This window comes from Plasmodium cynomolgi, chromosome 14 (assembly GCF_000321355.1).
Source record: "Plasmodium cynomolgi strain B DNA, chromosome 14, whole genome shotgun sequence".
Classification (NCBI taxonomy): domain Eukaryota; phylum Apicomplexa; class Aconoidasida; order Haemosporida; family Plasmodiidae; genus Plasmodium; species Plasmodium cynomolgi.
Genome location: NC_020407.1, coordinates 14257 through 27949, shown reverse-complemented (window position 1 = coordinate 27949; position 13693 = coordinate 14257). Strand labels below are relative to the sequence as shown.

At 26.6% G+C, this 13693-nt stretch overlaps 2 protein-coding genes across 2 annotated transcripts; one reads left to right on the top strand and one right to left on the bottom strand.

Annotated features, from left to right (window-relative positions):
- Positions 1 to 133: 133 nt before the first annotated feature.
- PCYB_141030 (cytoadherence linked asexual protein CLAG) lies at positions 134 to 4857 on the top strand (the record flags this gene model as incomplete). Its single annotated transcript, XM_004224575.1, has 6 exons — positions 134 to 934; positions 1030 to 1617; positions 2125 to 2448; positions 2624 to 2779; positions 2920 to 3692; positions 3805 to 4857. 5 exons carry the CDS (start codon positions 134 to 136, stop codon positions 3391 to 3393), a joined length of 2343 nt encoding a protein of 780 aa, XP_004224623.1. The 3' UTR covers positions 3394 to 3692; positions 3805 to 4857.
- Positions 4858 to 7484: 2627 nt separating this feature from the next.
- Positions 7485 to 9182, bottom strand: PCYB_141020 (hypothetical protein; the record flags this gene model as incomplete). Its single annotated transcript, XM_004224574.1, has 2 exons — positions 7485 to 7615; positions 7661 to 9182. 2 exons carry the CDS (start codon positions 9180 to 9182, stop codon positions 7485 to 7487), a joined length of 1653 nt encoding a protein of 550 aa, XP_004224622.1.
- Between the last annotated feature and the right edge of the window lie 4511 nt (positions 9183 to 13693).

Sequence of the window (13693 nt, the reverse complement as noted above, 5' to 3'; positions counted from 1 at the left end):
CAATAAGGTTATATTATTCAATACGTTTTTACATGTTTTTGGTGTTGGTAATTTTTACAACATTTTTAAGGTTAACATAAATTAATGAGTTGACACACTAAAACATTACTTGGAGAAAAAAGAACTACAAAAAATGACTTCACTGCGTAATATACGAGTTCTTTTCATGTTTCTTCTTTTATTTATAAGTAAAAATGTAATCGGCTATGTGAATGAAAAGGAGAATCTTGAGGAATTAAAATATGTTGTTGAGAGTAAGGAAATGTTCGACAATTTAACAGGATTAGAAAGGTTAATAATACAAACATTAAAATATGATAACGTGCGATTACCAGTGTTAAACCCAAGTCTTGAGGAATACCTGAATATGTCTAATTTTATGATAGTTACACATAATATTAATAATAAAAACGAAACTAAACTGGTTGTACCAACTCCAAATGCTGAAATCCACGATTTAATAAAATATGAACACGTTACAAAGCAGCAAATAATACAAAGGTATGATTCAGAAAATTCGGATTCGATTAAGAAGAAGTTGTTGCTTTTGAAGGCATTAAAAATAACGAAACTTATGTTAATACCTATGTATGCCTATGAGAAAACAAAAGACTTAAAAAAATCACTAGAAGAATTGAATGCTGTATTTTTTCCGAAAGATGAAGAGCTCGGCAAGGAAAATTCTTATCAATATTCCAAATCGTATTTTGAAAAAATTATAAATTATATTAATGGAGTAAAAAAGAAGGAATCCAAAGACAATGCGTATTCAACTATAATAATTGGTGAAGACCTATCCAAAATACAGAAGTCTAGTGATTTATTTTTTACGACAAATGATAACATTGAATTTATGAGCAAGTTAGATAAGATAGCCGGTCATTTTGGAATAGCAATGTACAATTTAGTTGGTTCTAATCTTATAGGTAAACTATTCCTTTCTTATATTGTAAAAATTCAGTGCATCATTTTGTAATATATTTTTTGTAGTAATACATTATATTTGCATATTTTTTTTTTTTTCACACCTTTGCAGCATTGGGACATTTCGTTGTTCTACAATTAGCCCTTAGGAGATATGATCAATTTTTTAAATTTGGAAAAGTGAGGTTTTTTAATTGGCAAAAAATTTTAAGTTTTAGTGCGACGGATAGGTTTAAAGTACTCGATACAATGTGTAATGTGCAAGGTTTTCAGGATGTCCAAACAAAACGAAGAATAGTTTATTTGAAGGATGACAGAAAATCAACGTTTGATGAGTGTAATATATTAGAATTTTTAGTTCATTATTTTAATAAATACCAAAGCTCATTAGTTTCGGGTTTATATCAAGAGGACTTTAAAACTCATTATTTGCAAGAGCACACTGATATAAGGAACGAATTTTTCAAATTTATGTGTAATGATATAAATCACTGTAATATATATAGCAGCAAACTATTTTTAAGTGAAAATGATTCTATGAAACCGTTGAACAGTGACACTCCTTACTATAAGTCGATAAGTGCATACAACTTATATACAAATTTTTTCTATTTTACAAGACGTTACACTCAATTTACCCCCAACCATATTTTGTACGTGCACTTTTTAAACTTAACTGGAATTTTAAGTAATCCCCCAAAAGACATTTTTTTTGTCATACGTGCAGATGCATGCTTTGTATAGTTCTTCTTGTGTATCACCCTGTTATCATTTCGATACCATATATTTATATGTATGAATTAAATTATTACAGACAACGAGAACAAGGCCTTTGTGACTTCCCTCTATTTGCCTGGATATTACAACGGTAAAGAGAGGGGAAATCGGAGTTTATTTTTGCAAGTATTTAATCCCGTTATGTAATAAATATGCTCAAGAGAGACTCTTTTTAATTGCAATTTAATGTGATTACTTAAATGTTTACACTTTTTGATTCCTTTGCAGCCATTGAGTTAGCCTTTGATCAAGAATCTCTGCTTACAGATCTCATAGAAAACTTACTGCAATGTAATTTTTAAAGATTTAACGGACGTATTACCCTGATTTGTAGTTATCATGGAAATATTAGAAAAACTATTTATGACACATTTTCTATAAAATTTTTATTCACCATCAAATTATGAATAAAAACATTTTTAATTTACAGGCGTTGAAAAATGTAATTCAATAGAAGATTCCCCCAAAAAATCGGCGAATAATGATAGCTCAATCGAAGATTATGGTCAAAGCAAATCAACGAAATGTAATTTTTGCAAGGGAGTATTCACATATATAAACTCGAAGCACGAAGAAACACCGTCTATGTTGCAAAAATTTTTCACTTTTGTTACAAAAATTATTAACATAAATAGCGTAAGCACATTAGTAAGAAATTTGAGTGTTTATGAAGAATATGACAATTTTTTAACAAACGATATCAACTGGTACACATTTTTACTGTTACTGAGACTTACGTCCTATAAAAGTAATTGAAGAATAATAGAGAAAAAAAAAAAAAATTTAATATTACAAAAAAACAGCACGAATCATTACGTTTTCCTTAAAAATGAAGAATATATTAGAGAAACAGTAGCTTTTCCCTTATTTTGTCCGTAAGACATGATATTAATCAACCTGATACATCTCATCCCCTTTTATAGAAATTGCCGAAAAGGATGTTGGAGAAGCTATGTATTTAGATTTGAAGAAAGAAGATAAGTTTAATAAAACTGTTACAACGAATTATTGGTATCCATCGTATTTAAAAAAGGCATATACTTTGTACGTACGAAATAAATTGGCTATCAATCTAGTAGAAAGTAAGACATAGGCTAAATATATGGTTTTTATTTCCTGTTTATTGCAAACTTCCCTTTCATGCTTTTTCTTTGTTTTTATAAATCCATTTGTAATATGTGTTTCTAATTATTCAATATTAATTTTAAAAATTTCCCCCTTTTAGAGTTAGAGAATTTACTAAATAAAGGAACAATAGAGAAAATGAAAAAATGTGTAAGGTTTTTGCTTCACGTAAATTCCTTTTTACAATTGGATTTTTTTCACAACCTAAATGAACCAGGACCTAGAGAAAATCGCATGCATCCACTGTCTATGGTACTTGAGAATCAATTTGCGCTATGGAGTTCATCCTCTAGTTTAGGTTACTTTTTTTTAAATTATGATGATCCTACTACAAGAAAACAAATGCATGAAAAACTCAGATCAGATAGAATGGTAATACCTAAATTTTATAAAGTGTCTGTTATGTTAAAAAGGCACATTACGAAAGCTTATCAATCTTATTTTAATCAGAGGCATGTAAGGAATTTATACGAAAATTATGATACTTTTAATATAAGTAATAAAATTATGTTAATGAAAGATTCGTACGAATCGTATTTAGAGAATTACCAGGATATAATTTTTTAGCAGATATATTTAATATAAGAAAATATTTGACTGCCACTCCCAAAGCAAAAAGAGTTTCAGACAGGCTATACTATTATATTCATAACATTTTGGGTAACTCTGTAAACTTCTATAAATATGGCATGATATATGGGTTCGTGATTAATAAAGAATATTTTAAGGAAGTTGCAAATGAACTGTTTTCAATTTTTAAATTGAACCAGCATATTTTTTCGGATATTTCTTTTTTGGAAACTGTTTATTTACTCAGTAGAAAAATTGAAAATAGTTTTAACGTGCAAAGGAGAAATGATAAAATAGTAAGATGCATTTATTAGTATATGTGTAAATATGGCAAACTTCAATAGTTTATTTATGCATATTTTTTTTTTTTTTTTTTTTATTATCTCATTTCTGTGTCAAATTTTTAGTAGTTTTTCAAACGTTTCCTATTTGTCTATATATTTTTATTTATAAAGATAAATACATTACATGATCTCTATCAATTTCTTTTTTATTTTACAGAGTATTAGCAATTTGTTTTTTCTAAATGTCTCAAGTAATTACTCAAAAATGAGCAAAGAAGAAAGGTTAGAAGATTTAAATAATTCTATGGCATCCAGATTTTTTTCAAAAACATTTTTTTCCACATTTCAAACAATGTTTGTTTCAAAAATAAGTAATAAAGCAGATAAGCTTGATAAACAATACGGAACTGCTAATATGCTAGGGGTAACATTGAGTGAAAAGGCATTTATGAATTATGCATTTATCTATTATGGTAGCATAATGGATAATGTAACAAATAGTCTTCTTCCTATATATGCCAAAAAACCGATAGAACAATTAAAATATGGAAAAACATTTATTTTATCGAATTATTTTATGTTATCTTCACAAATATTTTCATTATTAAATTTAAATAATTTAAGCCAATTGTGTGAATATCAAGCTATAAGTAGTTCTAATTATTATTCTGGAAAGAAACTTGGTCGGTTTATTGATAAAAAAATGATATTTATTGTTGTATATTATTTAAATTTGAGAATTCAAGGAGTTCAAAATACTCCTAATGATTTTAGAGACTGGTGGAATATTATTTCAAATTTTCATATTTTTCACCCTTCTGTTGCTGTTACTGTGCACATGATGACTAATTTATATTTCGACACTCCAAATGCTTTTCCCTTTTCAATGGGTGCGAAATTAGGTGAACAAACTGAGCATGTGCCAACTCTAAAACCAAGTTCGAAACCATTTGTTTTTGGATTCACAAAAATGCTTTGGTTGGAAATACTTAATGGATTGTCTTGCGCTTTTGCTCTGTATCCTTTTGTGCGTTACTATGCTTTTCAGCAGAATTTTGTTTTTTTTTTCGTAAACCCATTCCGTTTTATGGATAGGTTTAATACTCCAGCTGATACTTATATTAAAAATATTGTTCGAATATATTTCAGAAAATATACGACAGATGAAATAATAAAGTTTGCAGAAAGATCGATATTAAATATTAAAAGACAAGGTAAAATGGAAGAAGCAATGAAGGCTAGATTGGAGATTAAAAAGGTTAATGAACATCCAATTATACAAGGTTTAAAAGATGATTTTCCTATGATAGCACCACAAGAATATGAAAGATTGCAAAAAATGGATTCTGCATTATATGGAGATAATAATTTACTTTTTGATTCGCTGGATGAAGAAGAAAAATTTTTAAATGACAAATATACAATTTCAGAAGTTTTGGAAGAAGAGGAAGCGGAATCTTTACCAGAGTCCAATCAAAGTTCTGAAATTGAAAATGAAAGTAAAACTAATAATAAAGAAAATAAGAATGAAGAAGGGAAAAAAGATACAAAGAATTCTCCAGAAGCAACTTTTGTTGAAAATAATGAAAAAGAAATATTTGAACGCGGTTACGAAGATGAACAGAATGAACTAAATGTAGAATTTGATGAACAAGAACTAAATGAAGATGAAGATATGCTCGATGAAAAACTAATGATTAAGAGAAAATCAATGGATGAAGAAGAATAAATATTATGGTTAGATCGCAATGACATAATATTTATTTCTGTGGAAATCATTACAAATCCTTTTTTTTAAGCGCTATTATTTATAAAATAGCATTGCATACACATGCAAAATATGTGAATTAGAATTTTGTTATAAATATGAATAGTAAATATATTTACTCTTTTTTAAAATATTACTTAGAAAAAATATATACCTTTTCTTTTGTAATATTTTTAGCACTAATATTTTAGGCTATTTTTTCCTTTTCTAGTTAAAGTAACCTTTAGTATAATTTTTTTTGATCTATTTTCGCTTTAGTTTTTCCTATTTGGTGTATTTAAGTTTTTAAGAAAATATTGTTTTTACAATATTTAATAAGCGTTTGAAGTTTTTATAAAAATATTTATGTTTTAAAATTATGTTTTCTCTTTTTGCTAAAAAAAAAATAAATAAATTTGTTGAAATTTTAAAATAGACACCATCTTTTTAATAAGATAGTCATTTTGTTAGCATATATATTGTAGCATTAATGGCGTCATAATTACATTTTTAAAATTAAACAATAATGGAGGACGCGAATAAATAAAATTTCAAAATTAGAAAGAAAAAAAATTAGATTATTGCTATGGATAACACATAATACATCATATATTTAACATTATGCATTTTTATAATTACTATTGTTTTTACAGTATTTGAGAGTTCATGTTTCTGTGCACTTGTAGATTGTTTTTTTAATGTATAACCGAGTGAAATAATTGCAACTTAAAATTATGCGAAAAATATGGCGCTCGAATGTGAATTTGAATACGAAGTGACTAAAATTTAATGTTTATATTTTTCATAAACAGGATCAACAAGTTCGTATATTTTGTATAATTTTAAGCGTTTATGTAAGTACCTCTGTTCTCATCGAATTGAATTGCTCTACCCTCTAGCGGAATTTAATTTCACCATTAATAATACTAAATGGGAATAAAGCATACATAAAGCACGTTCAACAATGTGTACCATTTTTAATAGACTTTCTGCTACATTAATATTACGGAATGTAGAATGACAAAGGAGAGGTTAAGCACACACTATTAGATTTAGAAAATCCAATGATACTCAAAAAGGATAACCATTATATAGTGCACAGTATGAAGGACAAAATGATTGGGATTCTTCATGTACCATAGATATTTAAAACGTATGTAAGAATCAAAATAAATACTATAACATAATAAACACAATTTGCAGAATATATGCATTCATATGACAAGGGCTATCAAAACATGGAAGCTACAAAATTTAAGCATTTTTTAGAGAACAATGTTTTCTATATTAACTAGAAAATATTTATGAAGTGCATATATTTCCTTCTATTTAAACAAACTTATTTACATTTTAATTTTTTTATTGAAAAATGCTATCTTAAATGTGTACTGTTAAATGCTTAATTGCATCAATGTATATACCCACATAGATTAAAAAGGGTGACTATTTTTTTTCAACGATTTACATTCCATCCAAATTTTATCTACATAAATTTAGATAACATTGATAGAGTTATATAAAAATAAGTAAAGATTCGGAGGAATATGCAGGTGAATATAAACTGAACACAATGATTAAATCGCTTAAAAGTTTATCATTTTTAATACAAATATATATTCAAAAAAAAAATTAAAAACTATACATTCTTTTTATCATTTTTATGTGAAGATAAATGATTAGAATATAAGAATAAAAGCATTTTCGGTATGTTAATTAAAGCACTCAAACATTCATGTAGTGTGCAACACAAATATTTTTGTAAAAAAAAAAAAAAAAAAATTCTTCTTAAAAAAACGCATTTCGCCAATATAATATAACAAAACTATTAATGTAAAATAAAATAAATAATATATAATGGGGGACTTATCTAAATTATTGCGAATAAAAGTGCATCATGGCAGAAGGTGTTTCAAATAAAAAGGAAAAATTTTGAAAAACTATAATGTTTCCATAATTGCGTACGTTTGTGTATTAATCAGTTATATGTAAATTTTTACCTTTTTGCTTTATAAAACTTTAAACAATGATTCATCAAATTACCATTTTTGTCTTAAGGATTAGGAAGCAGAGACTTTTATTATTGATGGTTTTGAAGCTTTTTTTGCATTTTTCTTGTTTATTCTTTCAACTTTTTTCTTATAATGGCATTTCTTTACTTTAAAGATGGTATACGCTACTGCTGAGACACCTAATAGGGCTGATATAACATAAAAAGCAACATTTTGCAATACACTTAAAATGGCTATGATTATTACGGCAAATGCAATTGGTATTAGAATTTTAACGTATTTCAGAGTATGCAAAAATTTTTTATTATCTGTAGAATCATTCCCATCATTATCAAACTCGGAACTGAATAAAGATAACAACTGATCTTCATACATTTGATCAAATTTATCGAACAATTTCGTTATCCACACTTTTAGTTTTTTCTTTTTTACGTTCAATAATGATAATTTATTGTTTCCATTGTGATCTTTTTTTGATGCTACTTTTTTTAATTCTTCCTTTTTTTGGGGTTCAGAATTCTTTTCGTAATAGTTCAATACATAAATTAGTTTTTCAATGTTGTCATTTTTTTTCAATTCCGAAAGTATTCCTTCAGAATCGTCAGAATATTTCAATACATAAAATAGTCTTTCAAGTCCGTTACCATTTTGCAATTCATCAAGTATTTTTTTAAAGCTAGGATCATTTTTTAATTCGTCAACTGCTGTTTCAACATTATTAAAATATTTTAATTTATTAAGTATTTTTTCGATATTTTTGGCATATGACAATGCATTTGATCTATTTTTAGTATAAGGACTTTTACCAATATCATTGGGATTTTTTTCAGAACTATTTTTGGGAACATCTTCTGATAAGTCAATTAATGGTTTTCCTGAACCTTTTTTTGGATGATCATCTACTTGTTTTAGAACTCTTTTTTCTGATTCAAAATTGTTTCCTTTTAGTAAATCGTTATACATCTTATCAAAATGTGCATTAGGTCTTCCATTTTTCTTTAAATCACTGAAATCATTTTTATAATTCTGATGCTTCTTTGGTTCATCATAAAAATACTGTACTTCATGAGTTTTATCTTTAGATTGATAGTAGTCTGCTTCATATGCACTATTAAATAGTTTCTCAGAATAAAAGTCATCTTTTAATGTACTATATCTTTTTTCAAAATTATCATTATCTCTGTATACATTTGATATTTTTTCCTTTGGCTTATTAAAAAAATTTAATGAATTGTGTAGTTTTGCGAAGTCCTCCGTAGGATCAATTGAATTGGTCTCTTTTGTTGCTTGTTCGTTAACATTTTGAGAATTTTGTTGTTTTCCGAAACCGTCATCTGCACGAATTATATTTGGTTTTTTCACAGGTTGTCTGTTAACATTAATGGAATTGTGGAGTTTTTCGAAGTCGCTAGTAGGAGTAATTGCAGTTGGTTTGTTCGAAGGTTGTTTGTTAACATTAATAGAATTGTGGAGTTTTCCGAAGTCATTAGTAGGAGCAAATGTATTAAATTGTTTTGCAGACTCGCTGTACAAATTTTGGGAACTATTTTGTGTTGTGAAATTGTTAGGAACAGTAAATGGGTTCGTCTCTTTCGCAGGTTTGTTGTTCAATTTTTGGAAATATTCCACTTTTCCAAAATCTTCAAATTCTATTAAATTTATATCCTTATTAAGATTCTTATTTTTGTCATTAAAATTGAATGTGTTATGCAATTTTACAGTATCATCATATTCATAGGTGTTCATTTGCCCTTTTTGTTTTCATTCTTCATCAATGAATTTAATCCTTTTTGGAAGTTTTCTTCCTGTATTAACGCATTAAACCTTTTCGCAAAGTTAAAATTATCATCAGTGTCGTCTTGTCCATCTTCTATTAATCCCATCAATTTTTCTTTAAGGAAGGCATTATTCTGTTCTGCAATTACTTCTTCATCTTCCCTTAATACCCTACCAGCTCTTGCAGCTAATGAGTTGTATTTGCCGTGTTCCTCAATCCATGATTTACCGATGGCAGATGACTAAAAAGTGAAGGCAAAATGAGTTGATGTGTTATAAAGCACGATTATTTACATATTCGGAGAATTTTCACTTCAGAATAAAAATACGCAAGAATGTGCATATATATACTGAAAGAAGGAAAAAAAATGGAGTATAAAATATTATAACGTAAATTGGCAGTATACCTCATTAGAATTCTGGCATACCCACACCAGAAGGGAAACGGCGAAAATTTTTGTTAAGGAAGAATAGTTCGTTTTTTCTTTCATGAGACTCTCTTATATGTTTTTAAAACATTTGCTATGCTACAGTTTTTTTATATATTATGAAATTTGTAGTAAAATTCAGTGTTTATTTTTCTAAATTTATTATATATATTTTTGGTCAATATAATAAAAAGAAATAAACATTTCAATTTCCTAATATGCATAAAAAAATAATATATGTATAAAAAGACAAAAACTGAATTAAATAAAAATATTTTAATAAATAATTTATTATGTAAAAATATGGCAGGAATGATAAATAAATAAAAAAATAAAAGGAAATGAGTAAAAAATGGAAAAAATATATTCAATGAAGTTTTTATTTATATCACGCGTATTTATGTAGTGTATCTATTTTTACTGAACAAAATATGTTTTACCCTTAAATTTTATTTTTTTTGAAAAAAGCGGAAAAATATGTAAAAAAAAAGTGAAAAAAAAAATATATTTTTGCATCTTTTTAGTATAAATTGGATAATAAAATAAATAAAAATGTTTTATATATTTATGTAAATTAATTAGAAGAGGTGGGCATAAATACATATTATTTTGCAATGAAAATATAATATAGAATTAAAATAAAATAAAAAGTAAACATTTTCAAATTGTAAAATAAATGACGTCTCATAAAATATTTTTAATAATTTTTTTAAATAATATAAATTACAAAAAGATGATGGACAAAATAGATAAAAAAAAATGTATAGAGGGAATAATTATCATAAATTCCCATGGTACATGCAATATATGCGAAAATTAACTTTGCTATAATAATATATTAAAGTTTAAAACTTATAAAATGTAATTTATTTAGAAAAATAATTATGAATTTATGGGGAAAAAAAAAAAAAAAATATATTTTTTTAAAAAAATATGTAGTGAAATAAATTAAAAGTTTTTCAAGTAAATCTTTTATTATTATATTTTGTCATATGTTATCATTATGAATACTATATTTTTATTATGAAGATTTAAAGAATAGTATTTTTAGAGGAGTTACGTATATTACGCTAAAACCTTCTAAATTGACGTAACACGATAGAAAAAAATATTTCACCCCCGTCCCCCCCCCAAAACATTTCATATGCAAGCAAATTTTTTTTCAATTTTCCTTTTGCCCTGCTCCTACCGAAAGGAAACCATATGTAAATACAAAATTAATTAAAAAAAAAAAAAATAAACGCATATATATATTCTACGCAAAGGATGAATACTATATAGTTTGTAAAAAGGTATAGATCGCACAATTCATAAAAATAAAAATGCAAAAACATATAATTATAAACACCTATTAATTAACATGAAAAATATGTCTTGAATTTTATGACATTACAGGGGGTGGGCGGTATTAAAAACTTTTTAGTAAAAAAAAAAAAAATACCTATAAACTTATAATTTAAGCAACAAATGATAAGGATTCAAGTTATAATAGAAATAAATAGTTCTCGTTTTATTAGTGAACTAATTTCTGCTGACCAAACTTATTCTGTTAAAGTATTTTTTTGCCTAATTGCATTATTGCGCTATACAATATGACATTTGGAAAATATGAGTGTATATAGTACACGACGAAAAATGGAATATTGTTATGAAAAGTACATATTTGCGTACTTTCAATTTGGACATCCATTATTTAAGGTTATGTATAAAAATGAGGAAAGCAACTTCATATAGTTCTCTATAGAAAGTGTACATAGCAGAAATAAAACTGAACATTTCTAATAACAAAATAACGCATTAACAACATATGTTGTTTTTATTAAAAGTATTACTGAGTTGTCTTTTAAAATAGATAAGGGTTTTTTATGTAAAATTGGATGTTTACAAGGGGATTATGTTTTGATCAGCTAAATGCGTCACGTTTCCTTTTGGGCTATTATTTAGAAGGCACGTTTATAACAAACAGTGAAACGTGTACATGATTTTTAATTTAAAACTTCTTCGCACTGTTCATTTTTTTAAATATTTGTTAATAATCGTTTTACTACTATTTAGGTATTAACATTAGGACCAATTAAATTTTTTATTGTAGGCCATGCTACTAGCCATTTTAACCTAATTGTGTATTTACCGGGGAGTTTTTCCCGGATTATGAGGTGTCCCCCTGACATGTATTACTATTTTAAACACAAACATTTTGTGCATATTTCAACCGTGTAATGTTGACGGTGAAAAGTCTATATATATTGCCCATTATAGTGATAAAGAACGAATACTAAATTTTAAATGCGTCAAAAGGTGAATTAGAAATGTTTCACAAGAAAAGTGGACATTGTAATATTTCTCTTTTGAGACAGTGTTGTAGTGATTCTTTATCATGAGAATTGATTTTCTGGAAAAATCGTTTCAAAGATTTCGAATAAAGATAAAATATATATTAGTTGCACACAATTTATAAAAATAATAAAAATATATATATCATATAAATAGTTTTTTCTATGGAGTATAACGAATTCTTTGCCTTGAAGTGGCTAATATTTTTTGTTAATTCCCCCTCCTTCCATTATGGGTTAAAGCTCATAGCCCGTTAAATATTGATAAGTGAGCAGATTTATACATTTCTATTTTATTAACTAAGGATTTATTATTCTTAATAATGATAACACACATTTCTATTGCATTGTTTTAAACGGAACATACGTTTTGTTTCAATATTGCTTAAGGCCTTTGTGCTAATATGAACATGAATTGTTTGTAAACGCGATTTATTAATAATTTATATAAATAGGTTTTTATCAATAAAATTATGCCGTACAGTTGAGGGGAATTAATAACAGGCTCGAAGTTTTATTTATCTAGTTTTTTAATTTCTTCTCATATATTTCGTTAAAAGGTAGGCGCTACTAATTTACGTAATGCGCAGCGCTTAAAGCACAATTATAAGAAGACATATATATTGAATTCTCAGCGAAGAAGAAATAATTGGAAGAATGAGAGCTAATAAAAAATATAGAAAATAATTTTAAATGATGTGTTGGACGGATATTTATTCAGAAAATGTTTGAAAAATAAGAGTTGGGAGGAGGTGACGAAATAACAAAAAAGAAGTTAATATAGAACAATCCTTGATAAAGGGAGCTTAAAAAAAAAAGGTAGCGTAATGTAATGACATATATAGTGGAAAGAACCGAATAAATTAAGGTAACACATGTCTTTTAAGAGAGTTAAAGAATAACTGGAGACATTAATATCACAATTACAGTAAAAAATAAAGATAAAAATAAACAACACCAATAACGGCAGTACTAATATTCTGCTCTTAGGTGTGAAATTTTATTTATAAATAAGTGTCAGCATGCTTTTATTAAAAGAGTTATCCTTTTCTATTTAAATCAGTTTACAATTAATATTTTTACTGGTTTGCTTTCACATATTACCGTTATTTACGCCATATTATGCTAATCCTTATGACATAAAATAATTAACACACCTATGCATAAAGTACGATGTGAAGAGATTCACATACTAATAATGTCAATATTTTATTTTTTTATTTATATTTACTTCTATGAGTAACGCTAAATTGGAACATTTATATATAAAAAGAATAAAATGANAAGATTGACGCGCCTCAATGTGATACTTAAGAGTACACGTGAAAGCTATAAATTGAAGAATGGTCATTCGATTACGATAAAAATATTTTTCCCTAAAAAAATTGGGTTATCACAAAGTAAAAAAAGATAAATAGGACTTGTACAGGTTACTAATGTAATACCGATGTTGGGGGAAGGATGTATCTGATCCATTTCATTTATAGATTTATTCTTTCACTTGTTTCATTTATTTCATTACAAAATTTTTTTTCTTTCAAAAGAAATGTTACGGTGTCTTAACATGTACAAATAGCGGCCATGAAACTTTTTCTGATTAGCGTTAAAAACATTTTATGGTAAAAAGCGCATCTTTTCTGGAAACTGTATATAATAATAATTGCTGATTATTTTGATCCTTCGAGGCGTATAAATGTATTATTTAATGAGAGAAACTAAT